At 34.3% G+C, this 20,041-nt stretch overlaps 1 protein-coding gene and 1 long non-coding RNA gene across 3 annotated transcripts; one reads left to right on the forward strand and one right to left on the reverse strand.

Moving 5' to 3' along the window:
* Positions 1-427: 427 nt before the first annotated feature.
* On the reverse strand, positions 428-2,219 carry LOC110726479. Its single transcript, XR_002512381.1, has 2 exons — positions 1,795-2,219; positions 428-790 (listed from the first exon to the last, which is right to left on the reverse strand). It is a non-coding gene; the product is annotated as an uncharacterized LOC110726479 (long non-coding RNA).
* A 1,971-nt stretch (positions 2,220-4,190) lies between these two features.
* On the forward strand, positions 4,191-19,642 carry LOC110726480. 2 transcript variants are annotated; one of them, XM_021905958.1, is made up of 10 exons: positions 4,191-4,572; positions 13,482-13,648; positions 13,749-13,813; positions 13,899-13,939; positions 14,278-14,366; positions 14,469-14,582; positions 15,422-15,499; positions 16,043-16,108; positions 18,223-18,303; positions 19,107-19,642. In XM_021905958.1, the coding sequence occupies exons 1-10, from the start codon at positions 4,422-4,424 to the stop codon at positions 19,212-19,214; spliced, it is 960 nt and encodes a 319-aa protein (XP_021761650.1). In that variant the 5' UTR covers positions 4,191-4,421; the 3' UTR covers positions 19,215-19,642. The 2 variants fall into 2 exon arrangements, with proteins under 2 accessions (XP_021761650.1, XP_021761651.1); XM_021905959.1 differs by lacking the exon at positions 4,191-4,572 and adding an exon at positions 5,356-5,550.
* Positions 19,643-20,041: the final 399 nt, after the last annotated feature.

Genomic DNA, 20,041 nt, shown 5'->3' on the forward strand with positions numbered 1-20,041 from the left:
ACCGATTCCACCGGCCACGACCACCAGAAACCCACTAACCCCAGAAACCCAACGACCCCCAAACCCACCGACACCGAAACCACCAACCCAACACATCAGAACCACCAAAACCAAAACACCAACCCCGAAACCCACCGATTTGAAACCCATCAGTTTTGTAATTAGGGTGTTTAAAAAAAAAGTAAGGGTAAAATGGTAATTTTATCACTAAAAAGTTACTAAAAAAGGAAAGAAATGGGAAAGTTGCAAGTAATGTGGACCAGCCCAAAAAGGAAATAGTTGCAACTAAAGTAGACCGGAGGTAGTATAATGTATTTATATATATATATCAAAAAAAAACTTGGTGAGAGCGACAACTAATTGAAGCTTAGAGTAGAAATATCTTTGTGTCGTTTTTGGAGGAGTTGGTGTCTTTAGTGTGACCTCATTCCTTTCCTCTTCCTTCTTCATTGTACGAAAGAAAAACTTAAGCTTATTCCAAATCAGAAATACTTTAGAACATTATAAAAATAATGTTTCAAATCAGGTTAATGTTTCAAATGATATTAATATTCCAAATGATACCCATGTTCAAAATAGTCATCTCCATATTTGTACAAAAAATGTACTATATATTGTTTTAAATATATGTCTAAAGATATAAACTTAAGATTTACACAATCATATATCAATTTTTGTTCAGCTTTGACCACTTTCTAGCCATCTTCATCACTCTTTTCCGTTCTTCATTTACTTCTGATGTTATAATCTTCCCACAATACTCCACTCATAACCTTTTCATTTGCTCAAACTGCAAACAAAAAAAATACAAACACGTTAAAATTAAAATACACATGTAATTCAGAATATAATAAAAAATACTTTAGAACATTCCCATGTAATTTAGAACATAATCAGATTAACTTTAGAACATAGACATCTAACTTACAACATAATCAGAATTACTTTAGAACATAATCAAGTAATTTAGAACATAATCAGATTAACTTTAGAACATAGACATTAAACTTAGAACATAATCATAATTACTTTAGAACATAATCAGATTTATTTTAGAACATAATCTATCTAACTTAGAACATAATCAGAATTACTTTAGAACATTATCAAGTAATTTAGAACATAATCAGATTAACTTTAGAACATAGACATCTAACTTATAACATAATCAGAATTGCTTTAGAACATAATCAAGTAATTTAGAACATAATCAGATTAACTTTAGAACATAGACATTAAACTTAGAACATAATCATAATTACTTTAGAACATAATCAGATTAACTTTAGACCATAGACATCTAACTCATAACATAATCAGAATTACTTTAGAACATAATCAAGTAATTTAGAACATAATCAGATTAACTTTAGAACATAGACATTAAACTTAGAACATAATCATAATTACTTTAGAACATAATCAGATTTACTTTAGAACATAGACATTTAACTTAGAACATAATCAGAATAACTTTAGAACATAGACATTAAACTTAGAACATAATCATAATTACTTTAGAACATAATCAGATTAACTTTAGACCATAGACATCTAACTCATAACATAATCAGAATTACTTTAGAACATAATCAAGTAATTTAGAACATAATCAGATTAACTTTAGAACATAGACATTAAACTTAGAACATAATCATAATTACTTTAGAACATAATCAGATTTACTTTAGAACATAGACATTTAACTTAGAACATAATCAGAATTACTTTAGAACATAATCAGAATATGGAGATGTAATTAGAACCTAATCAATCATATGTCTTGACACGTACATTACCCTTCTCTAGCCCCGAATTTCATTGTTTTTGACATTGTCCTTCATAGGTTTCCATGTGCTTCAACAAAAATACTCCACAATCATGTTTGTTTGCATTGCTCTTCCATTTCATCTCAATGTTTCTTGTTTCGAAAGTGGACAAAACGACACTCTTGTTATCAATTTCTTCATAAAATTCACCAAATGCCTTCAACTACAAAATATATATAAATTAACCTTGAAGAAGATAGGAGGGGCAGTAGGCAGAGTAGAAGAGGCTGTAGTAATAGCCATAGCAGCAACAGATCTATTGTTCGAATACACATACTCAAAAAAAAATTCAAAAATTGACATTAATTTGCAAAAATCGAACTAATTCGAACAAAAAAAAAATAATTGACAGATCAAATTTTTCGAACATAAATATTTCACAAAAATCAAACAAAAATAATTCACAAAATTCGAACAAAATAATGAACAAAAATCGAACGAAATAATGAACAAAAATTGATCGAAATAATGAACAAAAATCGAACAAAAATCATTCGCAAAAATCAAACAAAATAATTCGCAAAAATCGAACAAAATAATTCGCAAAGATTCGAACCCTAAATTTGCTAAACTCGAACTCAAAATAATCAAACTCCATACGAAAAATCCAACTCAAAAATCGCACAAAATAATACGCAAAAATCGACTCCTAAAAATCGCAAAAATAGAACCCTAAATCCGAACCCTAAAAATTGCAAAAATCACCAATTAAAACTGCAAATTCACTTGAACATCATGCTAATTTCATGAAAATTTGAACAAAATCGAAAAGAAAAACATACCTGAAGCGAAAATCCTTCAAATTGCAACTTCTATCAGATTTTTGGGGGTTTTAGGAGAGAGAAAATGAGAGAATCGGGAAGAAGGGAAAGAAAGTTAGAGGAGAGAGAAAAGGTTGGGAGGTGGGTAAGGGGTTGAAAAAGTTGGACACGTGTTTTAATCTTAACCGTCTAAAACAACTTGATCCTACGGTTGAGATGGATTCTTATATATCTAGGGTTCTTATATATCTAGGGGTTCTTACCGGATCCCTCCCCTATATATATATATATATATATATATATATATATATATATATATATATATATATATATATATATATATATATATATAGTGTGTGTGTGTGTGTATTATGTATAATTCACAAACATTGGTTGTAGTAAACCAAGTGAAAATAGTGCAACTTACAAAAACAGAAAATAATAACAAACTTGAAAAAAGAAAGGTAGTATTTCTACTCTCTTTTTGTATCTAACATTTAAAAAAATATAAATACTAATAATAAAAATTTTATTATTGTTATTATTATGATAATTATAATTATAATAATAATACAAAACATGCCCACAAATAAGTACACTCTTTAAAATGGGTATATACGGGGCAACGCTCGGGGCACATACTAGTATATATATAAAGGGGAGTTTTTTCCTGAGTTTTTAGAGCGCCACCTAGGATTTTAATTTTTTTAAAAATTATTAGAGTGCCACTAAGGATTAATATTTTTAAAACGCTGCAATCAGATTATGCCATGTAAGATTAGTTTTTTTTAAAGCGCTACGTAGGATTATAATAAAAAAGCGCCACGTTGGATTAATAATTTTGAGACGCTACAATAGGATTATGCCACATAAGATTAATTTTAGAGCGTCACATAGGAAAATGTTATATTTTAGCCAATGAAAAAAAAAAAAGAATTGCAATTTATTTTAGATCAAAATTTTTATATTAATTATAAAATAAAATCAGCGAGTTTTTTGTATGGTTGGTCATATCGTGTGACCGGATGAGACACATCCAAACATTGACCGAATAACCCCTTATCGATTAAGTAACCCTTGATCAACCAAGTAACTCCTGAACAAGTAATCCCGACCACACGGTGTGACCAGCCACATACGAAACTTTGTAAAATAAAATGTTATCTATTTTACAGATTTTATCTATATATGAGAAAAAAAGTTAATTATTGATTTTATAATAAAAAAAATTCAAGTAGTAAGCAAGCGAATAGCACAAAATTTATTAGACAAAAATATATTTAGTAAAATATTATTTGAAAATTACAAATAAACCGTGCATCGCACGGGCTTCATCTAGTTTTATCTAAGTATAAGGAAAAAAAAAGTTAATAATTCATTTTATAATAAATAATTCATGTAGTAAGCAAGCGAATATCAAAAAGTTTATAGATAAATATATATTTAGTAAAATATTTTATTTGAAAAATAAAAACAAACCGTGCATCGCATATGCTTCATGTGGTATAAAAACAATTGGGTGTAAATAGGAAAAATAAGAAGTCAACGCCTGAAAGTTCGAGTCAATGTCATACTCGAATTTGACCCCAAATTTACTCGACGGGCACGTCACGAATAGATTTATGAACCAACAAAGAAAAACTTGACGACTTGGAAGTTAAAACAAACATTCTCACAACTCCAGCAATTGAGTGAGAGACCCACTGTAGGAAGACTAAGAAGTAAGAACAGAATAGCTAAATAACCCTCAACCCATGTCCACAAATTCAAAGAAGAAGAAAAACCGAAATTTATGCTGTTCAATGATCTTGGCTAACGCCTAAATTGTGCAATGGCAAGGTCTAATAATTGTTGCATGCTCCCAAAACGCGTAATTTTGATCTGGGTTCTCTGTATTTTCCTCTTCTTTTGTGCATTCAAGATGATTCTCAAGAATCCCTCACTTCATACTTCTACATCATCATTATCTTCTTCTTCTTCAGGTATAATCTTTATCATTATGTTTCATTTTTATGTATATTATATGATTATGTGTCAATATTTTTGATTTGGGGTAGTTTGATTTTGCGATCATTGGAGCTTTTTGTGGAATTGGGAAGATGGGTGTGAATTTTTTGTGATTATGATTTCTGGGTTTCACACTTCTTTTGGTGGTATTGCAATTGATGATACTGAGTGGTTATGTTTAGAAATTTTGTGAGATTGTTATGTGAAATTTGATAATAGGGGATGCAATTATGAATTGCATTTATGTAATCATGGTGCTAAGGTTGCATATAACTCAAACTTTTGCCGAGACGGCGAGGCGTGAATATAATCTTGTTGAATTGCTAGATTAAAGATGTATGCCAATGAGTTGTAATTTGGAAAAAGATTGTTAGTTATTTGTTAGGAAAGAAATCCAGGTGGACTACCTGGAAATGATGATTCTGAGACAATTATAATGAGATTAAAGAGTACAATGAAACTACACTCATGTGAAGTAGGTTTGATAGTTGGGTTTTCGGGTTTTCATGAATCTTGTAGGGATAAGAAGCTGGGCAGTCTATAAAGGCTGATGGATTGGTGTGTGGTGGTGCTCTTGTTTGAATTAACAATCATGTGTAGAGTTTTGGGTACTTGGAAGACTCAAGAATTAGCAATTATGTTAGATGCACAATCACAAGGTTATATCATGTTTGAGATACACAATGTAATGTATCAGTTACATTTGGTATGCTTAATAGAAGAGAAAACATTTGGGTGACCTTTGTGATTTAACACTTCTTTTAAATTAATTCCAAATTTTGTAAGGTTTTATATTGCATTTGAGGTGGAAAATTTGGATCCGAGAATGAATGTCATGCCGGTGCCTTTTGAAGCCAGAAGCCTAATGAAATGACTCAATTTGCTTAATTTGCCACTTCTAAATTTGAAATCTGCTGAGATGGCTTTGTTCTCTTCTCCTTAGCTGCAATAAGGTATTAGTCAAAAAGTTTTAAAAATATGGTCTAGTTTTGTCCGGTCTGAAATTTTGTCTAATCTAAAATTTCTTGTCTGATTTGAATCTTGGGTGATTTAGTTTAAGGTAAAGCATCTGATCTGGCCTGTTCTGTTTTTATCTTCCACATAAGTTCCCGAAATAAGGCAAAGGGAATTATGCCTAATTTATTTTCTTCACGTGTGTTATCGCCATCTTTTAGTATACTAGAGTAATCTTATCAGCTTGGCTCCACTACACAAATTTCCAATTTGCCCAAAGTTTCCTTCATCTTATACTTTGGTGTTCATGCCCCAATTGCCCATCAATTCACTGTGTCACCGTGCTTCTTTAAGGATGCATGTTTGGTACTTGATATATTCCAGGAATACAGACTGAGTAGATATTCATGCGTGGGAGCGTTTACAATTATAGTGTTTATGACCTGGAGCTTAAGCTGAACATAAGAACCTAATTACCATAAACTAGATATAAACTAGGTAGCAGAATAACTATGATAAGGAATCAAACACATGCTTTCTAGATACACCCCAAAACTACCAAAATTTTATCCACAATAGTAGTCCTTTGAATCCTTAGAGTAAGGAGCCTTTCTCCTTTGTCGATCTTCCAAGAAGGATTGATAAGTACTCGATTGGAACTGTGATGAGACTAGGAGTGGACTAATTTGAATAAGGAGTTAAAGTGGAGCATCAATGCTATCCTACTAGCATGAAGTAGCTGAAGCTGTCATAGTGGTGACATTAATCAAGCTTGTCTCTCCAATTTCCCAACTTTGTTCCTATGTTCTTCACAACACTTGATTGGTATAGCTTTGGGGGTTGGGTGAACTGCTTTAGCCGCCTTATTGTGTGAGTTTCAATCCCAATTTTATTACGTTATTCATGTTACAAGGTTGTAAGATGTGCCCATATCCACAATGGCACAGGCCATAAGTACAAACATAAAGTTTGAGTGCTCATCATTATCTTCACCAGGTCAACTTCTCATTCTAATTTTCAAATTATGTGTACACAACTAATTCTCTCTTAGACAAACATTATGACCATAAGAGCATGCCAATGGTTTACACTTTTAAGGACTATAGAGCTATTTTAATTACTTTTTCATTCATCAATACATACAACTTTGTAGCCTTTTGCACTATTCATCTATCTACTAACCTTGACCACATTTTATTATGGATATGTAAAAGTAATTGTCAATAATTTGATTGGTGGTTTAAACTTAACGTATATTTTCAAAATATCAACTTATTCTTATTATCCCTCTGTGTGAAAAAAAAATTGACACACTTTTCTAAAGCAACCGTTTTTTTGTAAGTGACACTTTCAAAAATTGGAAAATTTCTACTAATATTTTTAATTATATATCTCTCCTCTCTTGGTCCCTATATGATTAATTTTTTCTCTCTCCTCATGATCCCTATTACGTTCTTTATCATTGTTTCCCTTAATATCCTTTAGTTTTGAATAAGCTTTTTATCCACTATCATTTTCTCACAATATTTAATTCTCCAACAATACCCTTATACATAATATTATAACCAACCTACATAAAGCTCCTAAACATTTGTTTTGGTATCAGGGATGAAAATCCAAAGTCCAAAGTCAACAGATTTTTCTAGATGTGATGCTTTTATAGGGTCATGGGGATTTTAGGAGTGAAGGAGTCTAATCATGGATGGGACATTTGCTATGTATGCTTATTTTGAGAGTGATACTGTTGGATAATATTCCTCCTTATTATTAGAGTTTGCTAAAAATAAATAAAGGAGAATTTACAAGAAAGAAGAAAAAGAATGAGAGGAATAAAAGGAGAGTAGTAGCAAAATAAGAAATAATCAATGGCAAATTATATAACGATAATTTGCATCATTAGTTATTGAGATATAGGCTGATTATAAATATGTAATCAGATTATTTGTTAATTGTAAAAAATTGAGATAGAATTTATATCACATTATTTTTGATAAATAGAAATACAATTTAAATTTAAAAGTATGCCATCGAATATTAGTTTATAGTTTATAAACACTTTGTGAGTTAATCTATTATGTTATAGAAATATAATTGTTACCTATTTTGTTTATACACAAAGGGAAAGCAAATATTATTTCCGCTGCAAGATTATTTGTGATCTTTTCCAACAATCTGGTATCAGAGCCGGTTATATATATACACGTTGTATAAAACAAAATGGAAGATTCGATGGTAAACTTATCGGGAATGATTAAATTGACGTCGTCCAACTATTTCATGTGGAAGTCTCGAATGGAGGATATCCTTTATTGTAAGGATATGTATAAACCCATCCAGGAAGAAAATAAACCGGAAAGTAAAACCGAAGATGTATGGAAATTGGAGAATCGAAAGGCAGTCGGGCTGATACGACAACATATTGATCAAAGTATTTTTCAACGTGTTGCTAATGATACTAATGCCTACAAGCTTTTTCCAAAGCTTGAGTCAACGTATGAGAGGAAGACGACTTTAAATAAAGCTACATTCGTAAGAAGGTTGGTTCGTCTTCTATACAAAAAAGGTAAAAATATGGCAAAACACATGAATGAGTTTCAAGGCATTGTTAATTAGCTAACAAATGTTAGCATGACAATTGAAGATGAAGTCCAAGCCTTATTACTCCTTAGCTCATTACCCGATTCTCTTGCTATCTCGTTGAGCAATTTGGCTCCGAATGGTAAACTCACCCTTGACATGGTGAAACATAGCTTGTTAAATGAAGAAGCTAGAAGGAAAGAATTTGCCTCTACAAATAATCAAACTGAAAGCACACATTGTTGATAGTCGAAGGAGATCGATGTTTAGAGGCTCCCAAAGTTAAGATAAATCGAGAGGCAAATCGAAATTTAAGAAGAGGTTCACTTGCTTTTATTGTCACAAGGCAGGACATAAGCAAAGTGAATGTCGAATATGGAAGAGGGACATGCGATCAAAGAATGACAAGAGTAATGATAATGAAGACAAAAAAAATGTCACGGCTACAGCAGTTGGTGACGAAGTTTATTTTGCATGTGATGACTCATGTTATAACCTTACAAATGAAGATTGTAGCTGGTTGATGGGTGATTGATATAGGTGCTTCATATCATCTAATTGCAAACAAAGATTACTTCACATCGTACACTAGCGGCGATCTTGGCTTTGTAAGGATGGGAAATAATGGATCCTCCAAAGTAATTGGTATTGGAGATGTTTGCTTGGAAACCAATGCAGGGTGTAAGCTAACTTTACATGATGTTAGACATGTTCCAGATATAAGGCTGTATTTGATCTCAGCTAGCAAACTTGACGATGAAGGGTATGCGAATCACTTTTCTAATGGAATGTGGAAGTTGTGGAGAGGCTCGATAATCATTGCTCATGGAAAAAAGCAACAAATCCTTTATGTCACAAATGGGAAGCTCAACACACAATTGAATGTAGCCGAAGAATGTTCTACCGAGTTATGGCATAAGCGGCTCGGGCATATGAGTGAGAAGGGATTGCAAATCCTCACTCGAAAGAAACTTCTTCCGTCGAAGGATGTTCATTTGAAATCTTGTGTTGATTGTTTAGATGGAAAACAACACAGAGTTTCATTTCGAAGAAATCCACCATCTAGGGGTGAAACAAATTTGGTTTAAAATCGAACCGAATCGAAAACCGAACCGAATTAGGAATATGGTTCGGTTTTTTTCTTAAGTGGTTCGGTTTTGGTTTGTAAAATCAAAAAACCGAAATTATATGGTTCGGTTTCGATTTCGGTAAATGAAAAACCGAAAAACCGAAACCGAACCGCATTTTGGCCCATACTATATAAGGCAAAAAAAAAACCCTAATCACTCTTCTTAGCCTCTCACTCTCTCCTCTTCTCCTTCCGCCCTTTCTCTCTCCTCTAATCCTCTTCTCTTTCCGCCATTTCTGAGCTTTCTCCCTCTCTGTTCTCACTCTCCTTTCCTCTTCTGATCTTCTCCAATCTCTAGTTCTCTACTCCGTCCTTTCTCTCTCCTCTTCGATCTCTTCTCCACTTTCACTCTCCTCTCGTCTTCGACAGTACGACCAAGGAGGCAAGGACGACCACCAGGGCACCAGGGTTCACATTCTAAAGGTTTTCATGTCAAATTCGACCATGAAAACACTAGATCTAGTGTTTTCATGGTCGAATTTGACCTTTAAAACCTAAATTCGAGGTTTTTCGGTGGAATGTGAGGTATGTCCTCTTTTTCTTTCTTTTAATTTGGTTTGAGTTTTTTTTAAATTTCTACTTTATTTTTATGGTGGTGTGTGATTGAATTGTGGTGGTGGTAGGTAGTTTTGGGTGGGTTTCGGGTGGTCAGGATGGATGGTGGGTGGGTGTTGGGTTTCTTCAGTTTTTGGTGGGTGGAGGGGTGGTTTTTGATGGATTCGGGTTGATGCATGATGAGTGGGTTTCGGGTGGTTTTTGATGGGTTAGGGTGGATGGCGGGTGGGTTTCGGGTGGTTTTGGGGGATGGGTGGTGAGTTTCGGTGGTTTTTGGTAGGTTAGGGTGGGTGGTGGGTGGGTTTTAGGTGGTCAGGGTGGTGGGTGGGTATTGGTGGTGATAAGGTAGGATGGTAATAATTAATACCCTGGATTGGTTTGGTTTTGTTTGGTTCGGTTTTAATTGGTTTAGTTTGGTTCGGTTTTTTTGCAAAATTTGATGTTCATGATGCTTGATAGGAAAATTTGGTGCGGTTTGGTTTTTTTTAGAAAACCGAAATTTAGGTGGTTTGGTTCGGTTCGGTTTCAAAGCTAAAGTGGTGTGGTGTGGTTTGCAAAATCAAGAAACCAAAATATGGTGGTTCGGTTTCGGTTTGGGCCAAAAACCAAACCGAAAACTGAACTTTCACCCCTACCACCATCTAGAAGACCACGTATTCTAGATTTGATTCACACAGATGGATGTTCTATGACAAAAAAATCTCTTGGTGGGGCATCTTATTTTGTCACATTTACTGATGATCATTCCAGGAAAGTATGGGTCTATCTTTTGAAAAGTAAAGACCAAGTCCTTAATGCATTCAAGGAGTTTCATGCAAAAGTAGAGAGAGAAATGAGCATGAAATTAAAATGTGTACGATCTGATAATGGTGGTGAGTATAGAGGTCCATTTGAAGAATACTGCAAGAGGTATGGGATAAAGCTTGAGAAAACTGTCCCAAAAACGCCTCAACAAAATGGCATTGCAGAAAGAATGAATCGTACGATCATTGAAAAAGTTTGTTCCATGTTATCTCACGCAAGGTTACCCAAATCATTTTAGGGGGAGGCAGTTAAAAATGCAGTTCATTTGATCAATCTTTCTCCTTCGGTTCCACTTGATGGTGAAGTTCCACAAATGATATGGTCAGGGAGAAAAGTAAATTATGAAAGTTTGAAGGTGTTTGGATGTAGAGCCTTTGTTCATATCCCGAGGGATGAGAGATCAAAACTTGATAGCAAGACAAAACAATGTATTTTTCTTGGCTATCTTGAAGATGAGTTTGGTTATAGGTTATGGAGTCCTTCTGAATTGTCGGAAGTAGAGATGTCGCCTTCTTCGAAGATCAAACCATTAAAGACATACAAAAATTGGGAAAGTCTACAACATCCCATGACGAATTGCCTATAATTATGAATCCAGTTCCTTCCTCGAGTGTAGTTGATAATCACGGGGGAGATGTAAACCAAGAAGATCATCCTCACAACATCGACGATGATGACGAGGATGATAATAATGAAAATGTGGAACAAATGACACAACAAGAAAGTCAACCGACATCACCATTAGAGTTAAGAAGGTCTAATAGAGATAGACGACTTCCAGCAAAATTTGCTAGTGGTGACTTTCAGTTGCTTACTGAAGGTGGAGAGCCAGAGTCTTATGAAGAGGCTCTAAGAGATATTCACCAAAAAGAGTGGATTAAAGCCATGCAAGACGAGATAAAATCCTTGCATGAGAATCATACATTTGATTTGGTACAGCTACCAAAAGGTTGACGACCACTCAAGAATAAGTGGGTGTTCAGATTGAAGACCGAAGAAAATAATATGCAACCAAGATACAAAGCAAGGCTGGTTGCGAAGGGGTTCAGTCAGAAGAAAGGTATTGACTTTGAAGAAATATTCTCACCGGTGGTGAAAATGTCGTCAATAAGAGTTGTTCTCCGCATGGCAGCATGCATGGATTTAGAAATTGAACAACTAGATGTAAAAACAGCTTTTTTACATGGTGACTTGGAAGAAGAAATATACATGGAACAACCTGAGGGATTTAGGTCGAAGGAAAAGAGCACATGGTATGTCGTTTGAATAAGAGCTTGTATGGTTTAAAACAAGCTCTGCGTTAATGGTATCGAAAATTTGAATCCTTTATGAAGGATCATAAGTATCACAAGACGACATCAGATCATTGTGTGTTCATCAAAAGATTTGCAGAGGGAAATTTTATTATTTTACTCCTTTATGTTGATGATATGTTTATTATTGACCGCGATACCACTAAAATCACTAACTTGAAAAAGGCGAAGAATAAGTTCTTTGCCATGAAAGACTTAGGACCAGCAAAACAGATACTAGGCATAAAAATCTCACGTGACAAGAAAAATAAGAAGTTATGGCTGTCATAGGAAAGATATATTGAGAAGTTACTTGAGAGCTTTAACATGCATAAGGCTAAACCACCACTTACAAGTCATTATAAGTTGAGTTCTCGACAATGTCCTACAAGTGAGAAAGAAAGAGGAGATGAATAAAGTTCCTTATCTGTCTGCGGTTGGTAGTTTGATGTATGCTATGGTCTGTACGAGACCAGACATTGCCTATTCGATAGATGTTGTCAGTAGTTTCCTCTCGAATCAAGGGAAAGAACACTGGGAAGGTGTAAAATGGATTCTAAGGTATCTACGGGGCACATAAAAAATGTGCTTATGTTTTGGTCAAGGAGATCTTAGTTAAAAGGTTATACAGATGCAGATATGGCAAATGATGTTGATTCGCGAAAGTCAGTATCAGGCTATATGATGACTTTTGGAAGGGAGCTATATCATGGCAGTCAAGGTTACAAAAACGTGTTGCATTATCAACAACGGAAGCTGAGTATATTGCTGTGACATAAGCTTGTAAAGAGCTATTATGGATGAAGAATTTCTTACAAGAGTTAGGGATTAAACAAAATAAGTATACACTTTACTGTGATAGCCAAAGAGCTATTCATCTGGCGAAAAATCCTACCTTCCATGCCCGTTCCAAACATATAGGCGTAAGGTATCATTGAATACGAGAAGTCTTTGAAGCCAAGCTGTTGCATTTGGAAAAGATCCATACCGACCACAATGGTTCAGATATGATGACAAAAACATTGACCATGCAAAAGCTTGATGTTTGTCGAGATGAAGCGGGTTTATCAATAATCTCCTAATAAGTTGGAAGGGGGAGATTTGTTGGATAATATTCCTCCTTATTATTAGAGTTTGCTAAAAATAAATAAAGGAGAATTTACAAGAAAGAAGAGAAAAAGAATGAGAGGAATAAAAGGAGAGAAAAAGAAGGAGAGTAGTAGCAAAATAAGAAATAATCAATGGCAAATTATATAACGATAATTTGCATCATTAGTTATTTAGATATAGGCTGATTATATATATGTAATCAGATTATTTGTTAATTGTAAAAAATTGAGATAGAATTTGTATTACATTATTTTTGATAAATAGAAATATAATTTAAATTTGAGAGTATACCATCGAATATTAGTTTATAGTTTATAAACACTTTGTGAGTTAATTTATCATGTTATAGAGATATAATTGTTACCTATTTTGTTTATACACAAAGAGAAAGTAAATATTATTTCAGCTGCAAGATTATTTGTGATCTTTCCCAGCAGGTACTAACACTGATTCTTGTTTATAGGTGTTCCAATCTCAAACATGGAGAAGAGAGCGAGATTATATGAGAAAATGGCAAGGAATTTGGATGAAAATGGGCCAGCTTTCCTTAAAGATGGAGAAACTTCCCAGTCATTGTCAATTTCTGATTTGTTTAGTGTAAAAGATGGTGCTGTAATACCTAATCCCAAGGTGAAATATTTAGGATGTTGTACCGTTCTTATTAATAGGAAAGGATCTCTGAGCTCTTCCTTTCTTGGCATGCATACCATTGACTTGATGCTGTTTGCAGGCAGCTAATCCCCCTGTACGAGCAAACGTTTTGTATTTGAGTACTGAATATTCAATTCCCATATCGTAAGTTAATTTCACTGTGCAATGTTTTCTTTCTCTTTTCAAACTGTGATGTCCATATTATTTATTCCGGCTTTACCTTTTGCAGAAATGCTGTAAAACTGGTGTTTTCACCTTACTTTGACAAAGGTAACAATTCTGTCTTTTGCTGTATTTGACATCTGTTTTTTTGAACTTTAAGTTATCAATAATGCAGTTTGAACAAATCACATCTCCTGGGCAATGAGTAGTTCAATTATTGAGTAGAACATAGGCAGCTTTTATTCTGTAAACATCTATTGCCCATTTCTGATGTATTTGTTAATGTGCATATTGTTTGGTAACTTTGGTTCATACAGGCTTGAACATTCAACCTTTTGCTTTTTTGTCTTACAATGTATACGTTATGTGGAGTACACCTGACAGTCTGACACTTTCTTGTTTGATTCTATTTATTGTTCCGTGTTCCTCATTTATGCTTTGAATAGCAATCTGGTTTCAGAATTCAAGCTTGTACCACTTTAGCATGTTCCACGCGTCGCATCATATTCAACCTGTCCCTGCTACTCATGATGAAGTAAGGCTTTTTTTTTAATCATTTTTTAAATTCTGTTTATTGTCTGCAGTTATTTGTAACTTGTGGCTTTACTTGTCAAGTAACATTGTATCTATACATTAGGTTGAAGCTGAAGCAAATGCAGTTAAAAATGTTGCTGAATCGCTTTGCCCATTGAAAATCGTTCTAGATCGGGTGGTTTTGACTTCAAATGGTGTTCTTCTCGGGTGCTGGCAGGTGCCATTAATAACTCTTCCGACTTTCTGGAAATACATGGATAATATTTGAAAGTTGTGCTTCCCTTTATGGTGCTTGTTTCATGAAGTTTTTGTTGAACCACCTTTATTCTCAATATATGGAACTTTAATGCGGAACTAGCAGAAGTTTCTAAATCTAGAATGGTTGGAAGTGTTTCATTTTATTTTCAACCACACACGATGTAGACCATAAAGCTTGCTAAGAACTTGAGAAACTTTTTGTCCATGAATGGGAAACAATTTCATGAAATTGACTTTTGTGATGAGTAGTGGTTGTTTTTGCTCGAGTAAATGCTTTCATAGTTCTTTTACCATCCAACAGCAATAGTCTGCTGGCCATAGAAATTCAGTACCAAAATCTTAAACCTAGAATAAGTGTCATGCGATTAGTGCATCTCTTAATGTTTTGTAATCCAAAATCTGTTATTGCTATTATTTTCTGTTTTTCAGCTGAATTCTGTGCATAGGCTGCAATTTCCGAGATTGTTGCTGGAAATTAAATATATAAGATTTTTTTTGGGAAATGACTAATAAGCAATTTGACAGTTCAGAAGATGTTGGAATTGCTTAATTGTCTTAGAAAACTCTGATTATAATTGTGACCATATAAATAATTTAAGACCTTGAATCCCTTTGCGCTTTGCCTGTTTCTAGTTCTAGTCTTACTACTAAGCCTAGTGATTCTAGCAAACTAAAAACAATTTTAAGAGAAAAGATGATAGATCCCTGACATTGTGGATACCAGCCTCCGATGTATGTTGTCTGTATGAGGCTTTTGATAAATCTTATTCTTAACATCAATAACTCTTTTTTGTATAGGTGACTTCTGGTACTGATCCCACTACTGTACGCGCTAAGCTGAGGACAGCCCTTCCACATGCACCGGAAAAGCAGCTTGTAAGAGAATTCCAAAACATTACATATACAGGCAATACAACTATGATAATATTTTCAAATTTCTTGTCTTCTTTTTGGCCTTGGATATACGAAGATGTCTCTAAGCCCCCACAGATAGGCTTTTGGTTCATGCAGTTTTTCATTTAATGATGAAAATCCACACAGGCCAATATTTTTGCAATTTTAAAGTACATTTTATGGTGTCCATCAGTTCATGGTATGGTAACTGAGAAGGGAAAAAAAAAAAAAAAAAAAAAAAAGCTGATAGTGAGGAATAATAGCATCATGTATTCATGTGATCGTCTCCTGTGAATGCCCCACACAGATGCATGATAATATGAATATGCAATGAACTCTATGGCTCTACCAATAACTCTACCTCTCTTATATGGTTACCTTCAATAGTTATCCAATTATGGCTTGATGTGGTTATTCGGGTCATTTTCCATCATCTTGTTCATTTTTGTCATTTATATGATGGAAGTCCAAGTGGTTGCTTCACAATTCATCAACTAAGCATGCATCTTGTCTAACTTGCTGCAGTATGATGATGCTATACTTCATACTTCATTTGCAAGGCTATTGGGTCCTCCAAGAATTCTAGATAAGGTTAGTAACTTAGTATCAAGTGTTTCATGCTCACTCTCTTATTATGGCGATTTTTTTTTTTCCATTTTAATTTGCTTTACTTTCTGCGAGAATATACTTCTTCCATCCTGTTTAGCCTGAGTTTGGAGTTTGTTGCTGAAGCTGGTACTTTTCAAGGCTGAGGTGAAAGGAATGAAGGGGTGGGTAGAATGGAAATGTGAATCTCTTGAACTGCTGTGTTTAATGTGTGTACATGTTGAGATCACCCCTTCTTTTCCTTTTATACTTTCCACCAATTTCAGAAATTCAGATCCTTATTTGGTCTCTGCTGTGCATCCACCCACAAGGAGAGTAACTGTTGTATTCCAAGTTACTTGAGTCAACTTTTTGAACTCGGTTTATCAGTGGGTAGCCAATAAAGGGAAAATTATATATTCTGCTTCTAGTACATTAGTAGCCTGTAGTTTTGTGTTCCAATTGCTTCTAAATTGTAAAAGCAAAATGTGGGTTACAGTGGATCCTCTAGGTTTCCAACATAGCATGCAGACACTTTTTTGAATGAGTGACTTGTGTGGGAAATGCTGAAGGAAAATTACTTAACAAATTTATTTTTTGTTTTTGGTGGTGGGATTAGATTGATTAAACTAGATCTAAATGTAAACGATGCTTACTTCACATTTCGAAAAACATATACGATAACTCATATTATTTTAGCATTGAATATATTGAAGATTACATATGTATAAAAGTTAGTTATATTAGGTGGACACCAAACACCTCAAGAGTTGGCTTATATAATAGAGATATTATTCCACGTGATAAGTGATACTTTGTACCTTCTAACTTGCTAAGGAAGATGTATGAGCAAATATTAAAGTATCTCCACCTGTAAAAGGGTGTTTTTGATTCTATATTTCTAATTTAGATCATTTTGTAACAAGTGCCACTTTCTAAAATAGCGAGGAGCCCGACGACATGGGTTAGGAATCCTTTTTTAGCTTAATCAACCTTCTCCATTTGCAGAACCTATATGTATTTCCTTACACTTAACCCAAATTTTGATGTGACATATATAGTGGCCAGATTACAATACTACTATGTAGTCCCTGATTTTGTTAAATTGAGCTCCATGCGATTCTGTGAAAATCATGGTATTTTGAGCTTACTAGTGGCGTTAATTATCTGAGTTTGACACACAAGAGGGATGCCTATACTGTCTAACTAACTAACTTCTGGAGTTACATAATTTTTCTTTTTTCCTTCATAGTTTTCTTGTGATAAAGTCAAGGTTCTCAAGCTCTTAAATCTAAGAAGCAATCCTATCATAGATCCAAGAAAAAACACCCAAACACAGAATCAGTTCTTATAAATGCAGGCCTTAGTTTCCTGAGAAAAGCAAGTCGTGATATGAATTTAGTCCTTTGATGAGGAGATCATCCTTATTAAAAATTATTTGGTTAGCCAAGTCTTTGATTGATTGATTGATATAGCCAAATCTGCATAGGATGCAAACAGGGAAACAACCACCCTGTAATGCATCAGGTATAGGGGACAGGGACATTAGTAATGGTCATTATACTTCAGTTATGCTTTGTTTGGATAGCAAAGGAAGGAGAGGGAAAGAGGGGGAAAGGGAGGGGATATTGGAGGGATATTGCTTATTAAAGAGAGAGGGAAAATGGATCCCTCCCTTTCCTTCCCCTTCCCTCTCCCTATCCTTTACCCAAACAAGAGAATTGCCCCCCTCCCTTTCTCTTCCCTTCTTTTACTTCTATCCAAACAAAGTGTTAAGAGTTAGCTTGAGCAAAGAAGATGGAAATCAGCTAGAGGAGGGAATTAATTAGTCTACAGTTGAGGAGATTAGGAGAAGAGAAATCATGCGGAAAATTGTGGAGTTTTCCTTATTTCCGTTTAGTTTCAGTTTATATTTCGGAGAAAATCAAGCTTCTCCAAACCTTGAATATTCTCTTAATTGCACATGTTCATCTTCCTCTTCAATTTTCCTGCTCAAAATTCAATTCATAAACACCCATATATGTTTTTACATATTCATATTGGTCTTTTTGTGCATTTATTTTTTCATTTAATATTCCTTTTCTTGCCTTTTCTGAGTATTGTTTAAATGTCATGTGCAGGAGGCAGGTAAAACTTCAGACAACATTCAATTGCTTCATAAGCTGGTGGCTCACCTCAACAATCAAATTAGTGGATTTCAGGTAAAGTGATTGTACATCATATGTTAGGAATATCCGCGTCTCTCTAGATCTGTAGCTATGTTAAGTCTGAGTGTTAAAATTCAAAACTGAAGGCAAAATTCGCTTGAACTCACTTCAATCCAAAATGATAATGACCAAAAAAAAAAAAAAAAAAAAGCGAGGTAAGAGATCTGAATTTTGTTAGGATTGTCTTGTAAGGTGTTATCCACAAAAATTGGTATTCTGTGTCTATGCATTTTTCTGGAAAATGTCCCTTATGAGTTATGAAATACCTTTCGATACCCATCAGGCAGGACATTTGATTTTTCAATGAGGTGGGTTTTCAAAGTTCTAAGAATTAGATTTAATGTGGAAGCAATTTGAACTCAGTTTACCTGAAGTTATAAGGCCTTCGTATAAATTTCAAAATTTATCAAAATGACCTAGCAATCTAGCATCACCTAATACTTTTGTGCTGGATTGTTTATGCTTTGTACAGTTCAATTTTAAAATTCAATTTAAGCATTTTTCTGTGGAAAAAAGGGGCTTGGTCAAAATTTTGGATAGAAATAGATTAGATTAGACTAAATAATGTATCCAAGCTATTTCAAATTAGTTATGGAACAGGAAGTCATATCCCCTGCATACTATCGTCCTTTTCTAGGTTTGAAGTGTGAATATTTGTAGAGAACTAACTCTTGTTAGCTTCATGAAGGAACATGTGTGGTGTCAAAAGACAAATTATTAGTCCCGTTGTTTTCATCTAACTACATCAAATTTTGAACTGCTTATATCTATTTTCTTTTACTTGTAAATCATTGCAGGCCGTCGTTTCTGAACTGTGGTATGTAGAGGAACTCGATGTGCTCGCTCTTGGATTGGATGGAAGAATGAAGGTTCGACGATTTCATCTTGGCTGCTCTAACACCTGAGAGTATGGAAGAATGAAGAATGAAGTTTCTTGGGCAATATCTGGGAAGCCCTCTTCAGAAGATACTGCAGGTTGTTAATAGATACTACGGGATATACATAGCATATTGAGCGGCATTTGAAATTGATCAGATCCTACTGTATATTTGTAAAAACCCCTGAAGTCCCTGATTGAAACAGAGCTATTCTTGGAATTCGACTTTCTATCCCATAAATCCTCTAATGGTAGTTGTACACTTGTACTGTATAGGTCTAAGTCATTTTGTCATATTGATGCTCGAGAACAGAAATGAGCGTGCTTTCCTGCTATTTTAGGAGCGTAATTTTGTTGCTAGTGAACACGAATGTACAAAAGGACATGAGTTTTAGAAATAAATGCTGATTTAAACATTCGAAATACATCAATGCATATTACTTGTATTAGCTTTCATTTTATGGTGTATTTGGTACGTAAAATCGTAGTGCCCATGTCATGGCATGCTAAGAAGTAGCTGGACTATACATTCTTTTGTGGATCTCATGATGTTTTTGGTTTCCGCAAATGTAAGCTTTAGAGAGACAAAATGGCGTGTGAATGGTAAAAAGTCAAACCATTGCAACTAGACAAAATATAGAGGAAGTCGAGGTTTTTTTTTTTTTTTTTTTTTTTTTTAAATGTACTGTAGCAATTTTAACCTAAGTTTAATGGAACAAAAAAGAAAGTTAAAGAAAACACAATGGATGATCTCATCTCTTAATCAACCCTCCACCTGCCAAACTAAACTACTACTACTCCGTACCTGTCACATTATATGCTACTCTATGACAAACTCATCCCATGTCATCCCGG

This window comes from Chenopodium quinoa, unplaced genomic scaffold (genome assembly GCF_001683475.1).
Source record: "Chenopodium quinoa cultivar QQ74 unplaced genomic scaffold, ASM168347v1, whole genome shotgun sequence".
Lineage (NCBI taxonomy): Eukaryota > Viridiplantae > Streptophyta > Magnoliopsida > Caryophyllales > Amaranthaceae > Chenopodium > Chenopodium quinoa.

Bases quoted from the DNA above. Each gene is read 5' to 3' on its own strand.
- LOC110726480 (XM_021905958.1), top strand. From the start codon at position 4,422: ATGGCAAGGTCTAATAATTGTTGCATGCTCCCAAAACGCGTAATTTTG. The intron at 13,940-14,277 runs GTAACAATTCTG...TGCTTTGAATAG, and splicing joins TTCACCTTACTTTGACAAAG to CAATCTGGTTTCAGAATTCA. The intron at 14,583-15,421 runs GTGCCATTAATA...TTTTTTGTATAG, and splicing joins TTCTTCTCGGGTGCTGGCAG to GTGACTTCTGGTACTGATCC.